This window comes from Phragmites australis, chromosome 1, assembly GCF_958298935.1.
Source record: "Phragmites australis chromosome 1, lpPhrAust1.1, whole genome shotgun sequence".
NCBI classification, from domain to species: Eukaryota; Viridiplantae; Streptophyta; class Magnoliopsida; order Poales; family Poaceae; genus Phragmites; species Phragmites australis.
In genome coordinates, this window is record NC_084921.1 from 18,520,011 (window position 1) to 18,534,382 (window position 14,372).

The window sequence follows — 14,372 nt, forward strand, 5'->3', positions numbered from 1 at the left end:
AAATCTAAATTAATTTTTGCATTTAGAAGATATTTTCACTGAATGGAAAAGCGATGCAATATTTTTTGCGGAACTAGATCATAGATACCTATTTGCGCACTACCTTCAGTGAAGATTTGATTTTTCCATTTTCGGGATCGCGAAAATATTTTCGTTGTTCCGTTGCATGAAAACTTCTTTTCACTTAACAATCACATAACTTGTATTATTTTCACTTTACCATTGTGCGAAAATTTATTTTCACTCAATGGTCGCTCGACAGGGTAATATTTTTAAAAATTTGTGATTTTCGATACTATTTCTGAAGTTGCCGTAAAAAAACTAATATTAAAAAAAATACCCGTCGATAAGCATCCGCGGCACAGACGGTTCACATTGTTTTCTAGAACCTAGGACCGACCTCACCGATATCGACACACCTAGGCTCTAGGCTATCTATAGAAGTGAACGCTGAAACCCACCCGAAAGATCAATTGTGCCACGCTACTGGCCCGCACTGCATTAGCCGATCCTAGGTTGGCAATTGGACTTGTGGGTTCTAAGTTCGATGGGTCTGGATCAGATCCTAATTTTTGTCCATAGGTTTGACAGGTCCGTACCTAAAATGAGTCAGATCGGATTCAAGTTTTCAATTTCACCAGCGGGTGCCCACGTGTCAAAAAACAATTCTCATCAAGAGGGCCAACCTAGCCCAAGGTCACACCACCCATGGCCCACAACATCCGCATGAGTCACACATTCATAAGCCTGTTAATGGTTTGGGCCTAAATGGTTTTAAAGGTTTGGGTTTTGTTTTGGGTCAGCTTTGGTTTGGGTGAGAATGGGCTGAGGCTGCAAATGGATTGGTTCAGTTTGAATTTCCAATGAAAATAGATTAGGTGGTTTGGTGTGGGCTCAAACTTTTTGGTTTGAAACGGTTTCAGCCCATGGTTTCAGACTGGTGATCACTGATTAGCGACAGCGACTCATTGAGCTGCTCAGCCCGCTCGACTCCGTGGCTCCGTCACACGCCCACGCCCGCGGCCCGCCATGAGAGTGAGCGTAGATTCCTCCCGAGGCGATGAGTGACTTCCGGTTCCGGAGACCAAACCCTCGACTCCACTACGCCCGTCGCCGCTTGCCGGTCCTGAATCGTCGGCACCTCTGCTCATCATCGTCCTCTCCTTCCCCTCCGGATGAGGGGTGTAGCTGTTGTTGGTAATTTAAACAATAGCATCTTCTTGGTTAAGCCCCTAGTTCGAGAGGGATCACCACTTCACCGGACATCTTTGACATGCATGACTTCATCTTTTTTAATATGTATTCAGCAACAAAAATATTTGTTATCGCACTATTTTTAATATGTATTTGATTCGTATTTATGATCAATACTATTCATAAAGTATTCGTGTCAGATAGTATCTATATCGGACTCCGTGTGAAAAAAAATATAAAATAGTAATGGATAGACTGATCTCCGTATGATTCGGAGCCGATTTTACCCGTATGGACAGCACGCTTGCGGGAAAGGTCTGCAAAACAGCAAGCAAGCTCCTGCACTAATTCTTCTTCGATTTGCTCTGTTTTGGTTTCTTGAAGGAATAAGTGAAACGAGCTTGGGCTGCAGTAACAAGGTTGCCGCCTCCCCTTCTTTCCTTATCCCCGTTCTAACTGGTTCGCACTTTACTATAACCATCACAATCTTTCTGAAATGGGAGGAGGGAATTCACGCTGCAACTAACTTCTGAAAACGCTGATTAGCACTAAGAAGCAACCCTAGTTTAAGATTTGTTTTTTTAGCTTACCGATCGCAGATTATGATTATAATCTATAAGTGAAATAAATATGATAGAGTGTAAAAGTTGAATTGTATAATCAGTAGAAATTGGTAAAAATCATATTGCTAGATTGTTATAATCTAAAGACTAGATATCTATATTTTACACTCTAACTTTCACAATTTAACTTTTTATCATTTATAACCTATAAATTATTGTTCACAATCCATAATCAAAATAAACAGATTATGTATTACCGTCCCACCCCAGTTCGCTCAAGAGGCCCAGTGTTCGACCACTTCGGATTTTTCGTCTTTAGAGAAAAAATCGTGTCCGCCACGTAAGAAAAAGGCTGTGCGTTATTGTACTAACGTGCGGCAAGCATGGAAGATTTATAGATCGACCATCTGAAATGCTTCAATTCTCTTTGGTATAAAACAAATCAATTCTAAGAAAGTTCTTCTAGCTCTATTCATCCACTCACAAAAGAAGCAGCTCTAATGGTTATGGAGAGTGACTACTTTTTATTACTATGATATATAGAGAGAAAAAGTGAGTGGGTAGAAATAAAACAGAAGGAAATTTTGCTGACGTGAAGGTGAATTTTATAGAGCTAGTTTTTAAAAGAGAGAAAATAAAAATTAACTCTAAATATTATAAGATATGAAAATTTTAAAACAGAATTTTTTTAAAAATATACTTAAAAAAATAAGAGATATCAGCTATATGTGATAGATGTCGTGGTTACATGGCACATGGTGCTGCCAGCCCTCTTTTACGTTTCACTTTATTTTAAAAAGGAATTCTGCGTGATCTCGACCTGCAGTAGCTGTCGAATTGATTTGGCACCAGCAACAGCAACTCGCACACGTTTGTCAGCTTGCGCGGGCGCCACATGCACACATGTGCCCTGCACTTGCTGGAAAGAGCACTGCCTGTTTGTTGACGACTGCTCCTCCACAGTAGCACGTTTGCTTGGAACGTCGTGTCTACTGTTTGAATACATGGGCGAGCCATGGTATTTGAGATTTATTCCTAATAAACTGAAATGACTTGTTATGCCAAGGGAAAGAAATGTTCTTTTAAGTTCTATCTTATTAGTGATTCTTATTAGTAGAAGTGACGAAAGACTAATTTAAAAAGAAATATATTCGCTACGTAACACATATGGGCTTGCTCGTCTTGCATCGCCTCTCGGGGCCGGAGCAAAGAGTGGAAAAGTGACACTTGTATGAATGATTAGTTGAAATCAGGTCTAATAGCTTGTGCAGACACGGTGTCTTTGGTAGTTTTTATTAATTTGCTACGTGCAAATGTGGTCAAGACGTTTATAAAATGTGAAGATTATGTCGGTTAAGTAACACCGTAACTACATGTGTTTCTCTATATATATATACCTATTGGCCATCACCATAAAGAATAAGACAGTTATAGTTTTTGTCTCTTCTTCTCTATTACACTATCATAAGTGGATTAGGATTTTTATCTCTTGGTATCTACTGTCCTACCACAGGTAAATTATACTATCTTGATGTTAGCATGCCACCGGCATCGAAATAGTAGATCTTTAAAACCCTTGTCTGTTGAGAAACTACACGAATTGGGGAAAATTAATTTTGGAAAGTGTTATTGTGATTGCTCGCTGATCATCTGCTTCCTTGATATGGACAATGCATCTGCCTTGTTTGACTACATTGTGCTTGATGTCTTCTTTGACGGATCAGGCTCTACAACAACCGCCGAAGGAGCGCTTCCTTGCAAGTCATTGTCGTTCATTAGTAGATGAATAAATCGAGGGTTAGTGTATATTTTGTTCATGACCATGCTACCTACTGTTATTAGTAGTATTATTGATCTAGGATATATCATGATAGAACATGTATATGCGATAGATGTATTTGGTATGTTGATCATGCTTTAGATCCCATTCCTTCCCGTTATCATTAACATGATGAACATGCGGTCTACGTGTGCGATAGATCTACTACTTACATCAATAGTTTACACAATGAATATGTTGTTTATGGTGACACTAATTCTATTATCTAGATATAGTTTATTTGCAGTTATTTTAGAAATTAAAATAATCATGAATGTGCATCTCCAAACATTTGGGTCCATGACTGTCGCCATCAGCAGAACCCACCCTTCCGTGGAACTTTCACGTCCAACCAGCGAGAGCAGCAGGTCCTGTCATTACTAGTACTAACTACGAGTATCTTGCAGCCTTGCAGGAATGTTATTGTTCTTAATTTATCTTCGATTTTTTTTTAAGAGCTACAAGTTTTTGGAGGACGGGATGCACCAGGCGCTTTGCTGTCCTTCTAGTTAAGTTTGGTGGTAGTGTTGCTTTTCATACTAATACTGTTGCGATCCCACCGAGTTATGGTGGCGTTTGATCTCTTTCCGAGAGTAGTAATAACTTCAAGAATACGGATTACTACCATTCATTTATTCCTTTGACACTGTTCATGCAGAGTACAGCCGAGTGAAACGACAAGCAGGTTACTGCCAGACGAAAGAAGAAAATGATGATACAAGAAGGTTGCCTTTGTTGTTGGGTTTGGCTAGGAAGAAGAGAACACTGGACGGGCTAAACGTGGGCATTATCATTCTTACAGACACAGGATAGCTGTTTGTAGCAACGGCGCTGCTGTTTGTGCATGTCGACTCTTGTCATTTCTCATTTGTCGTTCTTGTGAACTTAGTTCTGGTTCTAGTTCTCAGTATGACATATATTGCAATTATTTATATATATATATATTTTTTGTCAAACTAGAGTTAATGCAGTCTGCCAAAATTCAAATCATAAGACTATCCCAACCATATTCCCTTCATTTCGTTCCCTTTCCGATTCCTTTCCCCATTCTCATTCTCTTTATTTTCTCTCATCTCTAACAGCTTCCCTTCGAGGGGAATCGCGAAGGGAACGGAGAGAGAATCCCGTCCTGAAAGGAATGACCCTGGGAATCTCGTCGTGAAGGGAATCGTGAAGGGAAACCGTTGGGAGCGCTGAAAGAAACAGGAATCTCTTCACGACGGAAATCTGCCCGTAAAGAGATTCCCTTGAGCTTGGTCTAACTCGCTCACATGCTCATGAATCTTTTTCACCATCTTGTTTGAACCATGCCAACTGAAATCGCTGGAGCCGTAGCGACGGCCGGCCGTGCTGCCGGTCATGGCACTGTATATGGGCAACCTGCCAGTTACTTCGTAATGCAAGTGCAGGCAATAAGATTAAATACCTAGATCTAGGAGGATTTGATGGCGTCGCGCCGCCCGAGCCACATGCACCGTTCGGGTGGGAGAGGCACGAGGATAAGTTCAAAGAAATAATAAACTAATTTAAAAATGGCTAGATATGAGAGGAGTTAGGGTTATGGTTAGATTCATTTGGGGCCGGGTCCATTTGAGCTGGGTCAAAAAAATTTAACCCAAATAGGTCAATTTCGGTCTAGGTTGAAATTAGCGAATTTGTGAAATTTCGTTGAAATGTTTTTGCCTAAAAATGACTACAAATGCATGAGTTTCAACCTGCACTATATGTATGAGTTTTTTCCTAACTTTTTTTTATTAAAACTGCACAAGTGTGCAAACTCCTAATAACTGCACCCTCCCTCCGCTATACACTACTCACGCCTTCTCCTCCATGCACATTTCTATCGTGTCTATGCCATGCTCCCTCCTCCATGACAAGCTATTAGCCCCCCTCTTTATGGTCTTGACACTCCTGACCACCACTGTCATCTCCTTTTGAACTGGCTCGTTCTCCTTCCAGTAAGAAGAGAGTAGATTCCATCATCGACGGTGAGGAAGGTGCCGTACCTTTCCTTGCAAATCTCAATGCTCAGATGAATTCTTGAAAGTTTCTAAATTTTTCAACAGCATGAAGAAATTGATTTTAAAGTTCATAAATGCAATCAACAATTCAAAAAGGTTGACTTGGAAGCTGTCAAACCCGATTTTGAACTTGGACATATTGTTTCTTAAGTTCTTTGATCAACTTTTGAAAGTTAATTGACATATTTGAGAAGTTGTTAAAATACTTCGAAAGACTGAAAGGTTGAGTTGCGATCTCTCAAATCCGATTTTGAATTTGAAAGTTGAATCAGTTGAGTTTTAAAAGTTGTTAAAGTGAATTTGAAAGTTGAAGGTGAATTTTTTTACCTTCACACAAGAAGGCAAAAGCAGCCCTCGTTTATTATGGGAACCAAAAAGGTCCACGGAATTACGTCTTCCAATCTAGCATGCAAAGTGGCCTCAATTGAAATGAACCTTAAAAAAGCAACCGGTACGAGACACATACACGTCCCCTTCCTCTGTCCGCCCAATCGCTGTGGCCAGCAGTGAGCAGTGCACCTCGCTAGCTTGCCCGGCGGCCTGTCTCTTCCCCGGCTGAATGGTGAGCGTGAATCCCCCACGGCCTCTCCAATCATTCGCGCTGCCCACCCCATCCCTCCCTCTGCTTCTTGAACGCCTCCTCTGCTTCTCACGACGTCATCCATCTTCTTCCAGCCCAGCCATGCCTGTCGCCGCGCTCCATTCCCTCCCGGCGGTCCTCGGCGCGGGCCGCCGCCGGGTCCAGCGGCAGGCGCGGTTCGGCCTCCGGGCGAGCTCCGTGGAGTCGGCAGCGGCGGTGAGTGGGGAGGTCGGGGTGGTGGTGGAGAGGAGGAAGAAGGATAGGGAGGATGACGTGGTGGTGGTGAAAGAGGAGGCGGAGGAGGAGGAGACCCGCGGGCTCGAGGCGCTCTACGACGACGGGTTCGGGGCCGTGACGGTGAAGGACTACTTCGCCGCCGCGAAGGCCGTGTCCAGGGACGACGGCGGGCCGCCGCGGTGGTTCTGCCCCGTCGAGTGCGGCCGCCCGGCGGTGGAGGACGCGCCGCTGCTGCTCTTCTTGCCAGGTTCGTTTCAGCTGGCTGAATTAATCACTGCTTGCACATTTCCTTTTCTTTTAACTGTCAAGTTACTTACTGTGGTACCGTCCTTGTGGAGTCTGAAAAGGATTGTGCTTTGGTAATGAATAATTGCCAAAAGATGTTGTGCTGGTTTTGTCGTTGGGATTACACAGGAAGGCGTTGCCTAAATGGCCAAATGAAACCATTCTAGATTTTCCTCTGTTTGTGTTCTAACGCTGAACTGTGAATTGACAACACCGCAGGAGCGGATGGTGTTGGAATGGGGCTCATTTTACACCACAAGTCGTTGGGCAAGTGAGTCCTCTTCTTTGCTCAACATCTCTTTTATTTTTGCCCCCAGTAGATATTAGCGTGTTTGGAACGAAATTATTCTCAAATCTTTCATCCTTTCTGCTAACTTTATCAGTTTCCTTCCTGCCTGCAAGTGTAATGAAATTACTGTAACCATTATTTTTTTTCCCAGCTCTTTCATATGAAATTATTTCTCTTTCAGTTCCACTCGTATCAGAGAGTGCCCTTTGTGTTCTGGACCTTTTTTGTTGTTTTTTGTTTGGCAAAATTAGGTGGATTTCATTGTAAAAGTGCTCATATTGGAAAATATCATCAACTATGAGGATGACTTATAGACCCAGGACCCACATGTCATCCCCACACCGATGGTATTTTGCAACTTTTGCGATGGTATTTTTGTTTTATGAGCTGTGTGTGTCCTAGTTATGTAGAGGCCGGGAGTGAACTTTTGTCCGGTTATATCATTTTGATATAATGATGAGAGTCAATGAAACTTTCGCTATCGAAAAATATGATCTACAAGTTTATGCAAGTACTACTCGATGTCAATGGTACCGAAGTATCCAAGTTTATTCCTGGCCAAGCAGAAAAGACTGCCTTCGTTTTTTGATTAGTCGAGCTCAAGTGAGCAACTTGGCTGGCTCCATGTAGTCATTGTCTACGAAGTTATGAAAAACAAAAAGACCAGTACCTAGTCCAGTAGTGATTGATCCACTAGATGCTGATGCCTTCTATTTGCACCTTTTCTAACGCTAAACCAGACCATGTGACAAAAGTGGTCTGCCTCTTTTTCATTCTTGTTTTGTCTTGCGTTTATCAAATTAAGTATCTAGGAACAACTACCAAATGAATAACGGATTAAATATTGTGAATCAGAGATTACATGTAAATCTGAAGTAGGGTTTCACTTGTATTACAATTTTACTAACAAAAATTTGTATTACAAAGTCTGTTCTGGCATATAGCAGATGTCATGAAGTCCAAGTAATGCTGGACATGCCAATTATCCTTTCCATCTTGTTTAGATGTCAATATTGCTTCTGGCACTCAGGAAGCGTCTTACCAATCTGTATTTAAACTCCTTTTTCTTTTTTTTAATTTGCAGAGTATTTGAGGTTCGTTGCTTGCATATACCGGTCAATGATCGTACACCATTTGAAGGTATGAAGTTGCACTTGTTCATGAAGACTGCACAGTTATTCTGTAGTTATGTAATTATTTAGGGAACAACTCTAGGCAAAGTTCAGAATATATGCTCTATTTTAGATACTATTATTTGCATTAGTTCGGCATGGCCACACCATCATGAGTACCTGACAATTCTACTAGTTGTTATGAAACCGAAATCCTGGAGGCATTTAGCGATTCTGGAGATAAGTGTATCTTATTAGGATTCCTCTATCGTCCAACTCTGACCGTAGAAGTTTGCAAAATTATGACTAGGAATTGTATTTAATTGTTAAAGAGTTTGAGAGATGAGTAGTAGCTCCTCCTTTTCTAATACATATGAATATGAATTCATACAGGGCTACTACAAACTGTCGAAAAACCTATCAAGATTGAGCATGATTTGTCACCAAACAGACCGATATATCTTGTCGGAGATTCATTTGGCGGATGCCTGGCACTGTCAGTGGCAGCTCGTAATCCACAAATTGATTTCATTCTCATACTAGTTAATCCAGGCAGGTGATTTTTCAGTTTCAGATACAATTCGAAAAGATCCTTTTCCTAAGATTCTTTTTTTAACGATTGTAGCCAAATAACCTGTTTTTCATTTCCAGCAACATCATTTGCAAAGACTCCATTGCAGCTAATACTGCCCCTTTTGGAAGCAATGCCAAGCGAGTTTCATTTTACAGTTCCATATCTTCTCAGTTTTATCATGGGTATACCTCCTCTTAGCTCTTAATTTATTAGTCAATTAACTGTACTCTATAACTGTTCTTCTTTATTTTGTCCAATTAAGTGACATGGAGAATGTCCTTCTACCACCACAAAATGCCTTATCTTGCCACTACTCCGTCAGCATCCATTTTTTTCCACCCTTGCTAGGTCATGATCACCAAGAAAAATGGCAGAGTTTAGAATAATTTAAATATTAGAAAATTATAGAAATTAGAAAATTCAATAAAATAGGGGAGAAAGTTAGGAAAATTATTTATTGCTATTAAAAAAATATTTGTTTTTTGGTGAAAAATCATACCAGGAAAGAATTTTTCGTCTTAGTCATATTTACAGGGAAAAATTATAGTAAATTTTCCTTGGAAATTTAAAGACTTATAAAAATTGATGCTTGTTTTTTGGGGATTATGCTTGTTTTTCTTTCATCCTTAATTTTCAATAATTATATGGTATTTATCTTGGATATGTTTTTATGGTCGGACCATGTTGACCTAATGAAAGTGGCAAAAGAGAGATGGATGCTGTCGGAGTAGTGGCAAAAGAGAGAATAGGCATAATGCGATGGTAGAAAAGAGATTAGAGCTGTAACCAGTGGAAAAAGAAATAATCTCTTTTCTAATGATTTGTTTCAACAGGTGATCCTTTGAAGATGGCTTCGGTTAGCATTGAAAACAACCTATCTCCTCCGGAAACTCTTCAGAAATTGTCAGATAGCCTCACTTCAATGCTGCCTTTACTTTCAGTACGTTATCTATACCTTTGTTCCCACCTTTTCTTTTCCAATTATCCATCTCGCACTATATATTTACATAACAACTATTCAGAAATGTTGAGTGCTGATATTTCTACACTTCTAAAGAAACGACTATAAGTTCCTAAATATTATTAGATCAGATCAATCCTCAATCCTCACTCTTTCTACCAAAATACCTGTGTGACAAGCATTACTTCTAGAAATGCATCTAGATTACAATTGTGTGTTCTTAAACATAAGACCAAGTTTGTATTTCTTTTATCTCACTATCTTGCAGTACTAGTGTGTTCTTTCTCTCCTTGCGTGATAAAACCAGATACAAATCTAATGGTATTACGGAGCTATCTAATCTTTGAAGACACATTTCATATTGTTCTTTTAGAATTCATGATCTTTATATCTCAGGAATTGGCAGATATCATACCAAGGGACACTCTTTTGTGGAAGCTCAAGCTTCTTAAGACTGGAGCAGCCTATGCAAATTCTCGTCTCCATGCTGTACAAGCTGAAGTTCTACTTCTTGCCAGGTTCTTGCTATACTATTTCTGTATATATTCCGTAGTTTTGTAGTCTCTACATGTTTGGTTTCATAGTGTAAATATACCTGTATGCAGTGGTAATGACAATCTTCTGCCAAGCGGAGACGAAGCAGATCGACTCTTCAAGACACTGAAAAACTGCAGAGTTCGATACTTCAAGGACAATGGTCATACACTACTCTTGGTACGTTTCATCACACTTGCGATTCTTCTGATGTTCGCACAGTGAATTATTCAATCTGCAATTCTGAAAGCCATGTTCTTCATGAGCAGGAGGACGGTATCAATCTATTATCTATCATAAAAGGAGCGAACATGTATCGCCGTGGTAGACAACGGGATTTTGTAACTGATTATCTCCCCCCAACAATAAGTGAGTTCAAGAAAACATTTGATGAGGATCACAAGTATGTATTAAAATTCTGAAAGTTCCATTCTACTTTCGTATCATCGTACACTATTTTTGCCATAAAAAAGCGGCAATCTGAATCTTCCGCAGACTGTTTCACCTTGCACTGAGCCCAGTCATGATGTCTACTCTGATGAATGGAAAAATTGTCCGTGGCCTTGCTGGTGTTCCTGACCAAGGTCCTGTCTTGTTTGTGGGTTATCATGCGCTCATGGGAATTGAGTTGAGTCCACTGTATGAAGAGTTCTTGAGGGAGAAGAAAACAATTGTTCGTGGCATGGCTCATCCAATTTTGTTTGGAGCAAAATTTGAGTCTTCACGTCAAGAGTTATCTCGGTTTGATACAGTTTCTATGTATGGTGGATTACCGGTCACTCCAATAAATATGTATAGGTTGTTCGAGAGGAATGAATTTGTTCTGCTTTATCCTGGCGGTGTTCGGGAAGCTCTGCATAGGAAGGTTTGCATAATTTGACAAATTTTCCCCTCTACTATGCCTTGATTCAACTATTACTGTTACAGCATGGTGTGTAGTCTGTAAAATAGTAACTGGATACGGAAATTATTTCAGAAAACGCTTCAGTCATATGAAAATCTATTTTATTATTAGGACTATCCCCACTGGTATATAAAAATATTATCATAAAGATTTCCAATGATACGCAACTCGAAATGAGCTAGCTGGTATCACTATGAAAAATTAATTGCTATTTGAACTCCAATCTTCTTGATCATCCTAGCTCCCTTTTTTCCTTACTGTAATGATGTACTGAATTTTGCAGGGTGAAGAATACAAGTTGTTTTGGCCAGATCAACCAGAATTTGTACGGATGGCCGCGCGGTTTGGTGTTACTATCATACCCTTTGGGTGCGTAGGAGAAGATGATGTTTTAGAGGTAGATATATGTTGATCCATGCCTTTCCTCTATAGGATAAATCTGAACATGCCCCTAGTTAAATGTTATACTGAAAATACCATAAAAATGGCTAACTGTAGATGGCAGTGCCACTGCTGCAACACTTTTCAGGGAAAAATGCACGTTTGTAATTTAGTTTATGTACCGCATGTCGATGAAACTAAAACCACCTACTCTGTGCACTATTTCTGCAGTTGGTTCTGGATTACAATGATCAGAAGAACATTCCGTACCTTCGGGAGTGGATAGAGTCAATCAACAAAGAAACCCAAAGAGTGAGGTCAGAGTTCAAGCTGTTTTTTTCTGAACAAAGACAGAAAATGATAAGATCTTACCTACGCATCATTACTTCCTCAATCGAGCTCTTGTTCACTTATGGCATTCACAATATTCATTTCAGGGATAGTGTCAAAGGGGAGGATGGGAACCAGGACATGTACTTGCCAGCTCTTGTCCCGAAGGTACCTGGCCGATTCTACTACCTATTCGGCAAACCAATCGAAATGAAAGGGATGAACAATGTTGTCAGAGACAGAAAGAGCGCAAACGAAGTGTATTTACGTATCAAGTCAGAAGTGGAGGACATAATGTCATATCTGAAGACGAAGAGGGAAGATGACCCTTACAGGAGTATAGCACAGCGTGCGCTGTACCAGGCAACATGGGGCGTCTCTGCCCAAGTACCAACTTTTGAACCATGAAGATTAGGTGCACATATGTTCGTGTGATAGTGTGGTTGGATATTTGAAATCTGGGATAAACAATTAAAGATAGATAGAAGAAGAAGAATAGCTCTTATGTGTTCTGTGCAAGCAGAGAAGGAGATCTTTAGGTCAACAGCAACTCTTTGATCAGCTGTAATGCGTTCAGGGGAAAATCTACCCCCATTAAACCAGTATACAGTAGATTACATAAACTATACAGAACAAAAATGGATCTGTAAATCTTTTTAACAATTTTTTTAATGATGTATATTACTTATTGGTACTGAGTCGTACCAATAAGTTATTGATGTTAAGAATTTTTGTTCAAACGAAGGAGCTCCTCTAATCTTCTGCCACACGCCAGTGATCATTTCATGCTTAAGCTACAACAGACTTACTCAATTTTTTTAGTAATATTATTTTATTGGAAAATTGTACAAATATAGCCAGAAAAATGAAATTGCAAGAATAGTTACCTCGGTACTCTGCATGTCGATAGGCTACATGGCACTAGGCTTGGGAGCCTGTCGACACGCAAAATGCATAGAAAAGGTCTGTCGGTATTTTGTGTGCTGACAGGTCCCTGAGTAGACACTGATATGGGTGTCGCTCCAGTTGACAGCTGACAAGCCTGTCGAGCAACAGGTTACATCTGTTTTTTTGGGTTTTTAATAAAAATTTGGGAAATATTAATGAGGTACAGTGAGAACTCAGTTTACATCCTATAGAAGAAGTCACACTTGTTCGAAAATAGCAACTACTACTACACGAAGGCTGAGGCAATTAGGCACGGGATGTTTTGTAATGAGGTTGAGCTAACGACATTTCAGAGTGGTTCATTTTTTTTCCTAAGTTTGGTTCCATGTGATTTTGTCAACATTTATTTATTAGTTGATCTAAATTTGTGTAAGTATTTTTTAGTGAAGTAATATTAGGAGGATATAAAATCTAATTTTGCGAACAATAGTAGTTGTGAATCACAATTATCATAAAACCCAGTATGGAGATTACATAAAACCATAAAGAGATGACGATAACAAACGTTGACATGTACAGTACACCTAAAGACTAACCTAATAGCATGCCGTTGCTAATCCTAACATGCCTTAGAGAATAAAAATATACCAGGTAGATGCTCTCTACTGAGTGCACCTAGAATATTTGCCCTTTCTCAAAGCATTAGGCCATTGCGCCTTAGCGTGATAGGTCCTCTCCTGCTTCCTTTCCCTCTCTGCTTCGTGTGCTTCAGCCGCTGTGCACTCCCTTGCGGCCGTCCTAAAATGCGCTCCTTCTCATGCCGCTTCATAACTCGTTCCTCCTGATGTTGTTGTACTCGCGGCGTTCTTAAGCTTCCCTCCTCCATCGCATCTCTATATCGACCCACTGCTTTTGGTGCTCATTTTGCTCCATATCCAACAATTCTATAAAGTCAAAGAGAGGTGGAGATGACTGGACAAATGTAACAAGAGGGGAGAATAGTAAGACAATGCATGAAATCGTATGGAAAAATGTCATATGAGTGATCTATCTCACTATACCGGTGAGTACTCGTACGTTCCATGTCGAGGCGGGTCATACTGGTAGTTAGCACATATAAAAAAGCATAAGCCATAGGTGTAGGATATGTCTTAGGACTCGTGAAGCCTACAAAGGTAGCTACAGAAGCACGTTGGTGATTTGACCCTTGGGGGATGAAATGTTTCTTGGGTGGGCTTGGTGGAGCTGAGGAAGATATTGCAGTTGAGAGAGCTGAGGAAGGAGTGGTGTATCAATGGATAAGAGTGGAGTTATTTATAGTGGCTGGGGCTGGGGCATAGATTGAGTGCATGGGCTTGCATAGGGACTGAAGCATAAGATTCGTTGTGAAACCTGGAAAAGTTGTGGCATTGATGCTTGACAGAGATTACCTGCAAAAGTGGTTGTTTGGTGTGGTCATTTCATTATGCAAAAGTTCAGTAAGGAGTTATTGTTGTCTCTACATGGAAGTTAGGGAATCCTATGAAAGCATTGGACTTAGAAATCCGGCCATTGCATTGAAGAAAGTAAAGTACATCACATATAAGGGTCATCGTAAGCATTCATTGTTTGTCTGTGGATATATTATATAAGGCAATATACACCGAATCGTACACATTCTACGGTAAGTTACAATGGCATGTAGTACTACATCGCTAAAC

General features: G+C 40.3%; 1 protein-coding gene across 2 annotated transcripts; it reads left to right on the plus strand.

Moving 5' to 3' along the window:
* The first annotated feature begins 6,020 nt into the window (after positions 1-6,020).
* On the plus strand, positions 6,021-12,478 carry LOC133912071 (phytyl ester synthase 1, chloroplastic-like). 2 transcript variants are annotated; one of them, XM_062354640.1, is made up of 14 exons: positions 6,021-6,159; positions 6,273-6,661; positions 6,919-6,970; positions 8,073-8,128; positions 8,494-8,652; positions 8,752-8,856; positions 9,508-9,614; positions 10,032-10,153; positions 10,241-10,349; positions 10,439-10,572; positions 10,665-11,034; positions 11,357-11,470; positions 11,686-11,771; positions 11,892-12,478. In XM_062354640.1, the coding sequence occupies exons 2-14, from the start codon at positions 6,280-6,282 to the stop codon at positions 12,190-12,192; spliced, it is 2,097 nt and encodes a 698-aa protein (XP_062210624.1). In that variant the 5' UTR covers positions 6,021-6,159; positions 6,273-6,279; the 3' UTR covers positions 12,193-12,478. The 2 variants fall into 2 exon arrangements, with proteins under 2 accessions (XP_062210624.1, XP_062210616.1); XM_062354632.1 differs by having other exon boundaries at positions 6,061-6,661.
* Positions 12,479-14,372: the final 1,894 nt, after the last annotated feature.

Coding starts and splice junctions, on each gene's coding strand:
- LOC133912071 (XM_062354632.1), top strand. CDS start 6,157: ATGGTGAGCGTGAATCCCCCACGGCCTCTCCAATCATTCGCGCTGCCC. Junction 10,350..10,438: donor ATGGTCATACACTACTCTTG/GTACGTTTCATC, acceptor CTTCATGAGCAG/GAGGACGGTATCAATCTATT. Junction 11,772..11,891: donor AAAGAAACCCAAAGAGTGAG/GTCAGAGTTCAA, acceptor TATTCATTTCAG/GGATAGTGTCAAAGGGGAGG.